Source organism: Schistocerca cancellata, chromosome 5, assembly GCF_023864275.1.
Source record: "Schistocerca cancellata isolate TAMUIC-IGC-003103 chromosome 5, iqSchCanc2.1, whole genome shotgun sequence".
Lineage (NCBI taxonomy): Eukaryota > Metazoa > Arthropoda > Insecta > Orthoptera > Acrididae > Schistocerca > Schistocerca cancellata.
Genome location: NC_064630.1, coordinates 545,760,510 through 545,776,813, shown reverse-complemented (window position 1 = coordinate 545,776,813; position 16,304 = coordinate 545,760,510). Strand labels below are relative to the sequence as shown.

At 41.9% G+C, this 16,304-nt stretch overlaps 1 protein-coding gene across 1 annotated transcript in view; it reads right to left on the bottom strand.

Annotated features, from left to right (window-relative positions):
• The window catches only part of LOC126188670 (uncharacterized), a 202,231-nt gene that overhangs the window by 48,189 nt on the left and 137,738 nt on the right, over positions 1-16,304 (bottom strand). Inside the window, exons 8-9 of the mRNA XM_049930275.1 lie at positions 5,603-5,758; positions 561-782 (exon numbers count right to left, since the gene is read on the bottom strand). Of these exons, the coding sequence (XP_049786232.1) occupies positions 561-782; positions 5,603-5,758 (378 nt within the window). The remainder of the gene's footprint in view (positions 1-560; positions 783-5,602; positions 5,759-16,304) is intronic.

Genomic DNA, 16,304 nt, shown 5'->3' with positions numbered 1-16,304 from the left:
CTGCGACCGTAGCGGTCACGCGGTTCCAGACTGTAGCGCCTAGAACCGCACGGGCAGACCGGCCGGCGATTACAGTGTTCCCAGATCGCCAGTCCTTAAGGTCCATTTACTGCAGGAAATATGCGCAGGACGAAATTTTGTGAGAGACATTTTTGTGTTGCTAGTATGCAATGTAGTCCGAGCGCGCGAATTTTTCTTCATCGTGTATATTAGTGAAACATTGCTAGTATGTAATGAAGTCCGAGGGCGCACACGTTTCTTCTCTCTGTATATTAGTGAAACCTGTGTGAACAACCCCATAGCAGTTCCTGATATTACAGACTGAAAAATGCGGTCGAGGACTATAATTCATAATATGCATAGATATTACCAGAGCGCTGAACGCCTCATTTCATTGTGCTGAATAAATTGCAACAGCTGACACTCGGACACTGGCTAGGATAATCGATTCAAAAGTAACATGTAATGCAATCAACAGCGCAAAACGGCTATCGTAATTCGGTTGTCTTCTTGCGGAAGCTGCGTTGCCTGTAAGCGCCGTGCCTGAGAACGCGACCCACCGGCTGCGAAGCAGTACTGGCCCTTGGCGTTGGCCGCCTCCCTGTTGCAGCCGTCGTTGGGGTCCGTGGAGATGGGCAGCAGCTCGCGGCCGTCAGGGCTGAAGGAGACCCTCATCCGGCCCCCGACGAACGAGCGCAGGCTATTGGCCAGATCCGCCTGGTTGCCGTACACCACGGAGCCGTCCAGGTAGGCGCTCACCTGCGTCATCTGCTCTCGCGGACCTGTGGGCGAAAGTGACGGATGGAAATCACGACTTAGGAGAACAAAAGCGTTCCCCGACCAGGAGGTCGTCGTGGATAAGCAACGAGCAGTCGAGGATCCCAACAGAGGCATCCGCAGGAGTAACTGGAAGCATAGTATGTGATATTCTTTGTAGTTTCATAAAACATACATTTCGACTGATTCATCGTGTATTTACTCTGTAATTATCGAACTTGTAAAATTATGTGTTGTAAGAATAGTATACATGGCCTGCAGCCATTCTCAAAAGTCCAACCTTCCAATATTTATAAAAATATGCAGCTATAGCCTGACATTATGAGTATAACCACATATTTAATATATTTGTATTTTTCTTTTAAAGGAATTTCTCGGATAACTATAAGGGCCACTTAAATGAAAACGAGACAGATAAGGAAAAAAAAAACATTGTGATTTGGACGCGGGACTGTGACTAATTAGTAATTAGTAGAAAAAGGATATCAGCAACTGTAATTGTACCTCAACCTTTTTTATTGTTTAAGAAACCAGTTTCACCACTTCATTAGCGTCATCTTCAGACTCCTGTGCCCAAAATTAATCGAGACATCTAAACTTTGGCGCAGATAGAACAGGGACCACATACCAGACAGCTTTCCGTGGACTTCCATTTATACGACATGCACACTCCAAAAGCACGACAAAAGTTGTTGTTTGGTGTGTACACGTCGAATAAATAGAAGTCCACGGTATCCAGTTCAATATATAGTACCTGTTCTACGTGCACCAAAATTTGGATGTGTCAAACCGCTTTTCGCATTGGGGCAGATCTGAAGAAACGTCGAAACTGGTTATTTAAATAATAAAAACTTGTAGGAAGAATTACGGCTGTTGGTATTCTTTTACTAAAAGTAATTAGCGTAACTGTTAATACTTTTATCCCACTGTGAGACAAGACGATCATTGACCTCAAGGGAAAACGTTTGCGGTTGCCTACCGAACCGTGATTGCATCCGGGCGTGCATCTCTTTGTCCGAGACAAATAGGCGGCCACGAATATCTTTTTTCAGGCCTCCAAACACATGTAAATCGCATGGGTATTGGTTGGGACTGCATAAAGGTTGTGTAAGGGCTTCTTAGTGACTTTTGTAGCGCAGTCGAAACAACAGACACGTAAGCTATGAAAAAGTCATGATGACCTTTTTCTTTGACTGCAAGGATCTGGTGCTCATTGATATTCTGGAACACGACTCCGCTATTAAAGTACAGTGGTTCGTGCACTTTTTGCAAAAACTGAAGCGTGCCATCAATTTCAAACGCCCAGGAATGTTGTCGCACGTCATCATTCTGTTGCAAGATAATTCCCATCATGTCAAGGTTGTTTCGACTACGCTACAGACGTTTCGCTGGGACGCCCTTAAATATCCTTCATTAAGTCCCGATCTTTCCCCAGGCCATTCCCATATTTAGGAGCCCTGAAGTATGACATTCCTGGCTGTGACGTAGAGGTGTATGCCTGGGTCGTGGCTGTGACGTAGAGTTGTATGCCTGGGTACGATCATGTTTCGTACGTAACCGCGAACATTTTTCCGTGAAGGCATTGGCCTGCTTGTCTCGCAGTGGGGTAAATGCATTATCGGTTATGGTGATTACTTTTGAAATATTAAACTGTTAATTTACTTTTTTTCCATTCGTCTCGTTCCACTTGCTTGCCTTTTATAATATTACCTATCATCTCTGCTCACAAGGGAAGTGCGTGACGTCGAAAACTCAAAACCTCACGAAAACATTGCTCATCCCAAACATAGTGGTATGAGAAATTCACATGCAAAGCTACTCGTCTTTTCGCGTGATAAGGGAGGAACTTTCGTCTAAGGAGCAAGGTCTAAGGGAGAAACTTCGGTAATGTGAAGAAACAAAAAATGTATACAATGTGGTCTTAAACACACACATTTCAGTGTCGTGACACGTAAATATTGGCAACCTCTTGATGTGTACTTCTTTAGGCAGTATAAGCTCTGCATGAGGAGGACCCTTGATTTTCATACAACAACATAAAAATAGAAGAAGCAAAGTTACACTAACGGTTTATCACCTTCAGACTTACTTTGTGCTGTCCGATCAACTTCCTGAACGGAAGTAGAAAAGCCTTCGCAAAAGGCAGATTATGTCACTGACATATCAATATGATCCTTTGAAAATATAATTAGTGTGACGTTTCACGCTGGTCCGATTGAATGCGGGAGTGATGTTGGATGTGAAAAAGAGGCTTTAGTCAGATGTGCATATCGTTCTGTTCTACTTAGCTTTGACCACTTCATTTAAATCCCACACTTCCACTTTGAATACTAAATAACCGTGCAGCACGATCAGGTCTGTAGAAAAAGTTTGTTGTTCAGATAGCGCAATTATTTGAAGTAGAGGAAAATAGAGGACTACGTGACGACATTAAAATAAGTGTTTCCTTCTTCCTATTGTATCGATATTTTGTTACCACAACTTCTCTTTTAGACCTTGAATAGCTGATCATTCAAAAGTCTCTCGTGGTAAGAACCGCAATTTCGCATGTCACTGGCTCATACCATCCTTTTTAGTATGAGTGATTTGTATTCTAGCAACATTTTGTAGGGTTTCTGAACGTTCAAGGTCACACACTTCACATGAGAGAACGAATGGGATAGTATACACAGGGTGTTCGGAAATTCCCGTTACAGACTTCTAGGACTTGTGGAGGGGAGTGAGTACATAATTTTTTGAGCACGAACTCATGTACGGAAACATGATCCAACGACGTTACAGAGCATAGAAGCTATAGGCCCAGGCGCCTGTAAATGTATGAATGTTCAGTGTGATCCCGTTATGATCTTACAAACTTTCTAGGTTGCGGAGAAGGATAAATGTATGAATTTGAGGTAAGGATCCCTGTATCGGAAACGAACGAATCGAAAGTTATAAGCGAAAACCGTTGTGATACCTCTGACAGTGTAATACATGGACAGGTACTGTTGTTGCTAAGATCGTAGGGTGGAAATTTTCAGAGGTATGGACTAAAACAACAAAAATTGCCCAGTAAACATGGCCTCCGAAATGTATACCTGAGGAACTATGACTACTTGTTCATTTTCGCTACTGTGATGCACATCTCTTCCATTGAAGAACTACTGTTAGTTCTTATAAAGTGCGACGACCAAAGACCCACTTTTTCAGTGCGGATACACACCAAGCTCGGTTTCTTGCAGGAATCCGAAATGGAAAGTGAGGGTTTCATGGATAGACGACGCTACTTCAGTAGTGTGCAACAAGCTGGAATCTGGGAGGGAAGGGAAGCTTGTTCAGACAACTGAAGCGGTTAAGGTGACTGTTCCCAGTAAGCGGAACATCCGAGTTCGAGTCCAAGGCCTATACAAATTTTCACGTGTTGATTCATTTTAATGTCCAAATGCGGCTAATGTCATAGAAAACCTGTAAATAACTCGATTCAATTGCCCCAAAAGCTTCCGCTAGGGGAACCATTGATAAAATGGAGAAAGGCAATACAATTTCTTTTTGATTCTTCTAGCGACATGCCATGGTGCTGTGGCTTAGAGGATTTCAATTTGTACTGCGACTGCAGACATGTACTCACAAATAAATAAAAAATTAATTACCTAATTTTTTTTCTCCTGGTGGTAATTAAAACAGTGTGACCGGTTATCGTAAATGTAGAAGTTACGGACTGGGCTTACATTGGCCGTGTTGCAACATTCTAACTGTTGAATAAGAAAAGTGCTAATAGGCAGAAATACATTGCTAGGCATAGAAACGGTAAAAAAATGCAAATGTGTGGCTAGGGCCTCCCGTCGGGTAGACCGTTCGCCTGGTGCAGGTCTTTCGATTTGACGCCACTTCGTCGACCTGCGCGTCGATGGGGATGAAATGATGATGATTAGGACAACACAACACCCAGTCCCTGAGCGGAGAAAAACTCCGACCCAGCCGGGAATCAAACCCGGGCCCTTAGGATTGACAGTCTGTCACGCTGACCACTCAGCTACCGGGACGGTAACCTTAAGTTTGATGAAATGTTGATGTTTGTGGTCTTAGAATCTGTGGCGTCTTGGTAACATGTTCTAAGCAATGGGCTTGGCTGTTGGTGGGATTCGAAGGGAGGTGATGTGAGAAGTGGGATCAATACTGAGAAGAGTCAAAAGATGGGATACAAGTGGTAGGATTGCAATTATGCAGCGACAGGTTTTACTGAAGACTTTATTGGTACTGAAGACTTCATTTGGGAATGAGTCAGCTAGAACGTGTTCTAGTTGAATAGGAAGTCTCAGGAATGATTTCATGGTCTGGGAGGGGAAGATGGTGGGAAGTATCCTGGGAGAGAACACAGTGTGTGTGTGTGTGTGTGTGTGTGTGTGTGTGTGTGTGTGTGTGTGTGTGGAGAGATGTAATGAAGGTGGGATGTGGTGATGTAGGCAGTCAAGATTGAGGGGACGTAGGAATGCGCGGATATTCCAGGCACGGAGATGTCATTCACTGACACAGGATGTGGTTGGGGAACGATACAGTGAGGAAAAAAGAAGGCAGTCCAAAGAATTTTACATCCATATTAAGATAGGAAAACCAAATTACATCAGCTACCCCTTTTGTGGATGATGCAAGTCTGATCGCCTACCTTCAGGTGCGTGTAAAATTCTCTGAACCATTGTTGTGTTGACCATCTTGTACTGAATCTTATAGTACATGCCGATCGCTTCCTGAGAGTCGAAAATGCAGGTGGAGCTGCTGTTGAGTTGCCGTATCAACTATTAAGAAACAGCACACTTCGAGTGGAAGAAGAAGCGAGGCGCGTACTTACCGAAGGAGCAGGTGGGCGCCGGCGCAGAGCGGACGAACTCCATGCAGGTGACGTTGAACTGGTCGAACTGCGGGTCCCCGGCCGCCAGGGGCACCGGGAAGCACTCTGGGCTGAGATCTCCTGGGTGGCAGCAAGACAGCGCCGACCCGTTGGCGCCTGAAAACACATCACATGCCAGCTGTCAGCCGTTATTTTACACTATGACTATTTTGAGCTGTTGTATTTGACCTGTAAGCTAGACTCAAAGGGCAAATGTACAGTAATTGTTGTTGTAATAATCCACCCAAAAAGTGGTTTGATGAAGGAGGATCGTATACAGATACCTTCGTATGAGCGTTGTACAGGACACAGGCTTAGGTATCCCTGGCGTAGTGAAGCAACTGAAAGATTTGGAAACAAATAAGTCGCCATGTCCGAGTGGAGTCCCAGTTCGGTTTTACACAGAGAACTCATCGGCATTGGGCTCTTATTTAGCTCGTATTTATCGCAAATCTCTCACCCAGCGCAAAACCCCAAACGACTGGAAAAAAGCGGTGATGATTTCTGTATGTAAGAAGGGTAAAAGAACGGACGAGCAAAGTTGCAGGCTAATATCCGTAAAATCGTTTTTCCGCAGAGTTGTTGAACATATTCTCGATTGGAATATAATAAATTTACACGAGACAGAAGAAATTCTGTGCACAAATGAGAGCGGATTTAAAAAGTATCGCCAGTGCGAAACTCCGCTTGCTCTTTTCTCACACGATAGGAAATGGAAATTTGTGGTAAGGACTATGGGACCATACAGCTGTCATCGGTCCCCTAGGCGTACGCACTACTTAATCTAATTTAACCTAACTTAAGCTATGGACAACACGTACACCGATGCCCGAGGGAGAACTCGAACCTACGACGGGGGGAGCCGCGCGAACCGTGACAAGGCGCCCAAGACCGCACGGCTATCCCACGCGGCCTCACACAATATCCTGCGAAACGTGGATAGGCGGATTCTATATTTCTAGATTTCTGGCAAGTGTTTGACACGGCGACCCACTCCTGAATGTTAACGAAAGTCCGAGTGTACAGTATAGGTTCCCAGCTGTGTGAGTGGCATTGTACTGGACGACGAGAGTTCATCAGAGACAAGGGTATCGTCAGGAGTGCCCAGGGAAGTGACCGCTCTTCTGTTGGTACGTGAACGATATGACAGATAGGGTGAGCAACAATCTGCGACTAGAATAAGCGGAAACTTCCTGGCAGAATTATGAAACTTCCTGGCAGAATGAAACTGTGTGCCGGACCGAAAATCTGCGACTGTTTGGTAATGACGCTCTAGTGTACGAGCTAGTTTCGTCGCTGAGTGACTGTAACAGGTTGCAGGGAGACTTTGATAGAATTTCTATTTGTTGTGATGAATGGTAGCTTGCTCTAAATATGGAAAATATTAGTTAATTGAAATGATTAGTAAAAAACCCTGTATTTATCGAAAATAGTATTAGTGATGTGCTGATTGACAGTCAATAGAAGCAATTCAGAGGCGGGTTGCTAAATTTATCAACCACAGGTTCCATCAACCTATGAGTGTTACGAATCAGCTCAGTGGACTCAAATGGGAATCACTGGAAGGAACACGACGTTCTTTTCGCGAAACACTATTGATAAAATTTAGAAAACCGGCATTTGCGGCTGATGCAGATCGCTTCTACTGCCGCTAGCGTTCATTTCGCGTAAAGACCACTAAGACAAGATATGCCTCGTACGGAGGCATATACACTACTTGCCATTAAAACTGCTACACCACGAAGATGACGTGCTACACACGTGAAATTTAACCGACAGAAGGAAGATGCTGTGATATGCAAATGATTAGCTTTTCAGAGCATTCACACAAGGTTGGCGCCGATGGCGACACCTACGACGTGCTGACACGAGGAAAGTTTCCAACCGATTTCTCATACACAAACAGCAGTTGACCGGCGTTGCTTGGTGAAACGTTGTTGTGATGCCTCGTGTAAGGAGGAGAAATGCGTACCATCACGTGTCCGACTTTGATAAAGGTCGGATTGTAGCCTATCGCGATTGAGGTTTATCGTATCGCGACATTGCTGTTCGCATTGGTCGATATCCAATGACTGTTAGCAGAATATGGAATCGGTGGATTCAGCAGGGTAATACGGAACGCCGTGCTGAATCCCAACGGCCTCGTATCACTAGCAGTCGAGATGACAGGCATCTTATCCGCATGGCTGTAACGGATCGTGCAGCCACGTCTCGATTCCTGAATCAACAGATGGGGACGTTTGCAAGACAACAACCATCTTCACGAACAGTTCGACGACGTTTGCAGCACCATGGACTATCAGCTCGGAGACCATGGCTGCGGTTACCCTTGACACTGCATCACAGACAGGAGCGCCTGCGATGTTGTACTCAACGAAGAACCTAGGTGCACAAATGGCAAAACGTCATTTTCTTCGGATGAATCCAGGTTCTGTTCACAGCATCATGATGGTCGCATCCGTGTTTGGCAACATCGCGATGAACGCACAGCCGAAGCGTGTATTCGTCATTGCCACACTGGCGTATCACCTGACGTGTTGGTATGGGGTGCCATTGGTTACACGTCTCGGTCACCTCTTGTTCGCATTGACGGCACTTTGAACAGTGGACGTTGCATTTCAGATGTGTTACGACCCGTGGCTCTACCCTTCATTCGATCCCTGCGAAACCCTACATTTGAGCAGAATAATGCACGACAGCATGTTGCAAGTCCTGTACGGACCTTTCTGGATACAGAAAATGCTCTTCTGCTGCCCTGGCCAGCACATTCTCCAGATCTCTCACCAACTGAAAACGTCTGGTCAATGGTGGCCGAGCAACTGGATCGTCACAATACGCCCGTCACTACTCTTATTGAACTGTGGTATCTTGTTGAAGCTGCATGGGCAGCTGTACTTGTACACGCCTTTCAAGCTCTGTTTGACTCAATGCCGAGGCGTATCAAGGCCGTTATTACGGCCAGAGGTGGTTGTTCTGGGTACAAATTTCTCAGGATCTATGCACCCAAATTGAGTGAAAATATGTAATCGCATGTCAGTTCTAGTATAATATATTTGTCCAATGAATACTAGTTTATCATCTGCATTTCTTCTTGGTGTAACAATTTTAATGGCCAGTAGTGTAGATAGTCGTTTTTCCCTCGCTCCATTTCCGAATCAAATAGGAAAGGGTATGGCTAGTAGTTGTACAAGATACCTTCTGCCAAGCACAGAATGGTGGCTTGCGGAGTATGTATGGAAATGGTTATGTAGATGGAAAAGTTCTTCACGCTAGCCTGTCTTGTGCAAGTTTCTTCATATCTTCAGAACTACTGTATCTTAACATGGATTTGAAACTGATTACTATGTTCAAGCCTTGGTATCCACATGTACACTGCGCACACCCCACCTCTCTCTCTCTCTCTCTCTCTCTCTCTCTCACACACACACACACACACACACACACACACACACACACACACACACGAACGTTTTGACGAATCAAGTAAGCCTTCCTCCATTTCTCACACACGGCTTAGTGGTGACGTTGCAGCCTGTTGTGAAATCATTTTAGAGTCTCAAAATAAAGCTTGTGCGTTAGATATAACGTTGTCAGTGCATAGAACGTACTCGAGAAGCACTTTATGCAAAAGTTTCCTCAGAGTTAAACACATGCTGTATTTTTTGAGATATCGGTGTTTGCTACGATGTGTTTGTGGAATGACATAAGTGAACTGTAATTCAGCAGCGATGCGTATTTCATATACAATAACCATTCTCCGTGGTCATTCAGAAATATATTACAATGTGTAGAAGTTATTACGAAACTGATGATTTTACACTGCGTATTGTGAAACCTACTTAGATTAATCATATTTCGTTTGAGGCCCTCTGTATAGATCTTTTGATATGTAGTTCATTACGGGACCAGGAAGGAATGCATGGCTTTTTTCGCTGGGCTCAACTCAGGAAAAAATTTTAGTATGATATTATCAAGCCATAGCAGAGACCCAAATGAGAATGTCATGTAAAACACAAGAGTATATATCATCCCGATGCAGTTTTATGTACACTGCATTAAGGTGTAAATGACTGATCAAACAAAATTTGTCACGACGACTTGTGACCCGTTCTGCTGCCTCTGCTTCAGTTTTCTGGTTTTAGTGTATTTGTAGTAATACTGGAAACAAGTGTGGTTGCAATTATTAATGCAGTTTTCCAGGTTTGTGATTACATATGAAAATGACAGCTTAGTGCGTCGAAACTAGTTATGCAACCTTTTAAAAATTTCATTGTTTTAGTGAATGTGGTTTGACGACCGTTTGTGGAGTCAAATAAATTATTAAATTTCAATCAGTCGCTCTCCTTGATGACAGTTATGTAGAAATACAAAAAAAGATAATGTTATGAATGGTTCAGTTGTTCATGTGGACTACGTTTTCGTGGGTTGAAAGGAACTTCTGGCGGGTTGAGGGTCGATGTGCCGTCCGCTGTCTGTGCTGCCAGATGAGAGCTTTGCCCCTCGCCAGCCAGAGGAAAGTCGTTGAGGAATTGATTCGTCGTCACTGCCCCGCTCTGTTCTCTATCTCGGAAACCGTTAGTCGCACGTAGACTCACAAACTCCGGCATGCCAAATGTTGGGCTTACTCTCTTGGAAGAAGCTACTCGAGTTGCGACTCTAATTTGTGTGGACCAACTCAAGAACTTTCAACATTACGGACTGTTTCTCGTGTAATGACGGGTACACTACTGTATGGCCAGTGGATTCCTTACCGTATTCAGGAACTTAATTTGAACTATTCTTCGTAAAACGACTCACTTTACGGCGAGCTATCAAAATTAATTCGGCTGACAGAAATGTAATTTAACTTCTCTGTCAGATTATAAAACTATGATGAGTGTCGGCTCTGAGAGAACTCAGTGAGAGGAGAAATGGGCTTTATTGCTGCATACACAGTTTCTGTAAGGAACTTGATTACAGTAAACGTAAGTGAAGCGTTTTCCTAATCTAATGTTCTACAGTATGTATGTCATTCTACGCAGGCAGCCACCTGAATAAAATTTTCTAATAAAATTGAAACTCCTCCAGCTGTACTTAAGATTTCGTATTTATTTGGCTAGTAGTTTTACCTTTGCGTCAACGTTACCTTCAGGCCCGTGCACTTTGATGATATCAGTTGTGTGTGGCTGAGTACTAAAAGTTCTCGGTGAGACCAATACGTGCTCCACATGGAAGGCGGGCAGTAACTAGTGTGAAGTTTAAACCAGTGGGTCAACAGATATGTTTGCGAACTTCCTACTCCATTAGTAGACTTACTGATGTTACAAACATGCATCACCGCACTGAACCTTAATTCGTCGATGAATTTCAATAGGTTTCACACATTCACTACGCAAAAACCGAATAACAGAACGCTGTTCTTTCTTGGTGCAAGTCGCAAGTGGGGAGGCCATCTTTATGCTGATACTGCGTCGGTATGTGTGGATCTGCACTATGCTGCCACCTACAGGCCATTCTGCACGCTGTTTGTAGCACGCTTACCAACGACGCGAAATTTCGATTTGTTATTACAAATATAAAGTTTTCGTTTCACTCACCCTCGTATATGAGTAAATATTACCGCAGTTTTCGTGTGTACCCCGCCAGTAAACCTGGATTTCAGTGTATGATGGATTACGATATTGGATACATATGGGTCATTAGAGTGGCATGTGACAAATAGTAATTCATTTTGGCCTGACTTGAGATTAACTGCCAGTAGTTTGCAGGCCAAAGTAGTGTCTAGCTCACATTTATGTTTAAAAAAGGAATGGCAGAATTCAGCAGTAGCGTTAACTACAAAGAAATCTGAATTGACTTCAGTATTACTATGCAACCGTGGAATCCCATTGAACATATCCTATCTGAAGTGCCTAGCTCACATTTATGTTTAAAAAAGGAATGGCAGAATTCAGCAGTAGCGTTAACTACAAAGAAATCTGAATTGACTTCAGTATTACTATGCAACCGGGGAATCCCATTGAACATATCCTATCTGAGCCAATCGCCCTTGTCTATTAGCCATAATACCAAACTAATTTTACGCTGCTTTCTTTTTCTACTTAGTAGCCAATAGGGAAAGTTACGACCTATTATTACTTACTGGATCTACCCAACTACTTTTCAGCATACTGCTAGGTAAGTGTACAGATTGAATAACGTGGAATATACATAATTCTAACTGCGTTGATAACATTGGACGTTGATTACTAAAATCTTACTCTCCATTTCATTGATCTTATACAGTTCCAAGGGCAATACATTTCTATTACAGGGTATATTTACTGAAAATACAAAATATGCTACTGTCAGACTCATTTACGGGGAAAAATGTAAGGCAGCTATTAATTATTACTAAATAATTACTTCCTTCCTGAAGGAACCAAAAAATATATATTTGCGTCAGTAATTATAAAGCTGTTTCAAAATAACATTCTTAGCATTCTCAGTCTGCATTCCGAAAGGTTTTCTCCACGTTATAAAAAAAAAGCGTCAGTATACATAGCATTTTCAAAGATGGAAATAATCACTACATGTGTACGTCAAGAATTAGTACTGGGTCAACAGTTGATTTGGATACATATAGATGACCTGCCATACTGCATCCAAGCAGATGGAGCACTTATCCATGCTGCCGATGCGAATATTGCCATCAAGTTTATTGGAGTATCTTCAACACTTGAAAATAAAATTAAAATTTTCTTGAAAATTACTCTCTAGTCCCATGTAAACTGACTGTCACTAAATTTCTATGAAAACCAATACACGCAAGACACACCCGCACCATTAGATATTATTTATGGAGGGAATTCAACAAACTGAACAGAATATTTACTCACTATTGACGTTTCTTATCGAAAATCAGTCATGTTTCGAAAACAACTGAAGTACTAGTAAATATTAATAGGGCAGAGCTATGTTTTTTGATCGGCACTTCAGTGTAGTGACTGATCTTAGAACAAGATGAAGGAATGCGCATTAGAGACCACCATTAGCAGTGTCCGACATTTTCTTTTGTTTTTGTTGTTGCTGGATATGAGGTTTTGTTTAGTGAATCATTAGGAAATATTTAGAGTTCTACACATTTTGAGTGCTGTATAACATATTGAAGCTATTTGGAATACACCCTTACTTCTTCAGGTACATAATTTTATGATGAGTGAAATGTTATATACATATTAAGAACTATTTATACAAAATATGGGCAGTTATGCCATTCTTTGTCGGTCGTACACCATCTTGTACCCTGAGACAGGAGGAGGTCTTTTACCATGCAACATGTGATACTTGCAAATGAACCGAATTTCTTTAATGTCCTAGGAAACATCCCCCAGGCTGTGGCTAAGCCATGTCTCCGCAATATCCTTTCTTTCAGGAGTGCTAGTTCTGCAAGGTTCGCAGGAGAGCTTCTGTAAAGTTTGGAAGGTAGGAGACGAGGTACTGGCAGAAGTAAAGCTGTGAGTACCGGGCGTGAGTCGTGCTTCGGTAGCTCAGTTGGTAGAGCACTTGCCCGCGAAAGGCAAAGGTCCCGAGTTCGAGTCTCGGTCGGGCACACAGTTTTAATCTGCCAGGAAGTTTCATATCAGCGCACACTCCGCTGCAGAGTGAAAATCTCATTCTGGAAACATCCCCTAGGCTGTGGCTAAGCCATGTCTCCGCAATATCCTTTCTTTCAGGAGTGCTAGTTCTGCAAGGTTCGCAGGAGAGCTTCTGTAAAGTTTGGAAGGTAGGAGACGAGGTACTGGCAAAAGTAAAGCTGTGAGTACCGGGCGTGAGTCGTGCTTCGGTAGCTCAGTTGGTAGAGCACTTGCCCGCGAAAGGCAAAGGTCCCGAGTTCGAGTCTCGGTCGGGCACACAGTTTTAATCTGCCAGGAAGTTTCCTAGTAGTTTTACCTGTCTTGAAAAAGGAAATTGGTTTTAATTTCCAATAACCTCTATTTCACAATGTATTTAACTTGTAACTGGTTTTTGATAATACCTCTAGTTAAACTGATTTCACTTAACTAGTTCAGAATCATACTGGAATATGCCTTTATAAAACTTTAGCAAGATCTGTACTATGCTATATCAGTGAACCCTGGATAGTAACTTCTAACAGCCTGTGACATGAAATTCTTGAGGCGAACAACTGGTTACACAAAATGAAATCACAAAAAGGAACGAAGATGTGTTGAAGGAGCTTGAAATGGAACCTACTATTTATTACATTAAGAACTACCGAAACCACTGGAGAAAACATCTACAACGAATGAGCTCAAAAAGGATTCCAAAATCCATGCTACACTCCTGCCCCAGTGGAGTAGGATCACGAGGTCGACCAGTGAAAAGATGGCAGGAGAACTTCTCGACGAGATCATAACAGGTCAAGAAGCCTAAAACTTGAAGGAAGATTATGAGGATGATCATTATTATTTGTGTGTAGTAGAGTAATAATGTAACAGAAAGACGATTATACACAAAATGACATTTTTTCCTCATTTCCAAAACTTTTCAGCTTCAACAGAACATTTGTTCCTAGGTACACGACCTCGTTGTATCTTGTAACAAGATTTTACATTTGGAAAAAATCTTAATTTTCATTAAAAATTTCATTTTCATTAATTGAATGCCATCATTTAAATATGGAATGCGAAAATATCAATAATTAGACACAGAATGTTAACCCTCAAAACTATAATAGTATCCTCTATTGATTACCATTAGAGGATTTGGCGTTACAACAAAATTTCACAACTGTAACAAATATGGTATATAAACTTACATTAATAGGGGAAAAACTGCCATTTGAGAAGAAAACTATTGTTACACAAGGTGACGGATTATAATCTCATTATTATATTGAGTTTTTGAAAAAAAACATGTAAGGTCTGGAATTTGAAGTAAAAAGTCACAAAACTGAACCAATAATTCTGAGAAAGGAACCGAATGGGATTAAGGTAAATACCTTGGGTTTTGCAGATGATGTTTCAATATTTTCAGAAAATTTAACAGGAACATAAATTAATATTCTGAAAAGAGTAGGCAATAGGATTGGTCTCATAATTTCAGCTGAAAAAAATTTAACATACACACAAAGCATATATCAACATGCACAGAAACACAAATAAATAAAATAGAGCGAGTTAGTAAATTTAAATATCTCCTGCAAACCATGTGGCATAATGGATCAGAAATATGTGTAATGATGTAAGAGTTAATAAATGGAAAGAGCATAGAGTTTAACTAATAATATCTACAACGACAACTGGATCTATAGAAATAACTAAAACACTCTACCATATTCGTAAGACCTGATTGTTTATATGTATGTGAATACTTCATGATTAACTATAAGCCGGACAGAACAGAGATACATGGAAAACGGATTATTGGAAAAATAATGGGTACAATACAAATTACAGGTGATTGGAGAATAAGAATTATTAAGGAGATCTACCAACATATATAGAAATTATCAGCAGTAATAGAAAAGTGAAGGTTAATCTTCTTTGGACACAACTACCAAATGAATTAGAACAGGATTACTAAAGAAATATTCCTGAAAAGAAGTTAACAACTAAAAGTCGACAATTTTATGGATAGCAGAAACAAGAATGGAAGTAGAAAAAAACAACAACAGAGCATCACAAATAACATAAAGAAACTTTCTTTAAGAATAAAATAATAGAGTACTTCCAAGACAGAAAAAAATAAGAAATTAGAAACAATCTGGATAGCAGAAATACAGGAGAGCACAGGAAAAGCAGATCAAGGAGTGCTGGAAAAATAGGAACCTCGAAAGAAATAAAAGAAACTGAAGTTGGTATCTGTTGCTGGTTGGTCAATATGAACTTAATAAAATCCTAGAAGAATATACTGGCTATAACTCAGCCTTAGTGTGGCACAGGAAAGAGAGGGAGGTTTTCCAGCCGCAAAAATAGTGATCACTTATTCAATGACATAAAAAATCTAACAGATAGTAAAAACAATTTCAAACACAACACAATCACAGCTGCTTGACGACTGCATAGAAAGATTTCTTAATATGTAATACCGCGTGGTTATAATTAAAGTGCAGTTACTCACAGATGTCCAATGTGGGCTGTAATTAACGTATGGCTGCGAAAGGTGGCAGTTATGCTAGTCTGTCAATGTGGAAAGTACTTCCGCTGGAAAGAAATTAGCTGCATTTTGGTCCTAGGTGCAAATCTGGTGCTGTGAATGCAAGAAAGGCACACAGAGATGTTTCCATATGTAACGGTGTAGGAAGGAGATGTGGGCACAAAAGGTCAAGCGAGGGACAAAGGCCTAATGTTGATTTTCTTATTAACCACCGCTTACACAATTTGTCCAGTGTGAGTAGTGGAGACATCGGCGAGATGCTGCACCCGTAGCGAAGTGATCATTAGTTGCTTGCAGCAATTCCGGTGATATCTTGAGCAACGTGCTTCTTTATACCCGGCTCAGATCAGGTAGAGACCAAACGTGTCCTTGGTAAACGCGCTCTTTTAGATAGCCCCAGAGAAGAAAATCACATGGACTCAAATCAGGTGATCTCGCGACCCATGCATCTGGAAAACCTCTGGAAATAAAACGTTCGTGGAATGTTGCATTAAGCAAATTTTTCACTCGGCGAGCGACATAAGGTGTTGTCCCATCTTGCACG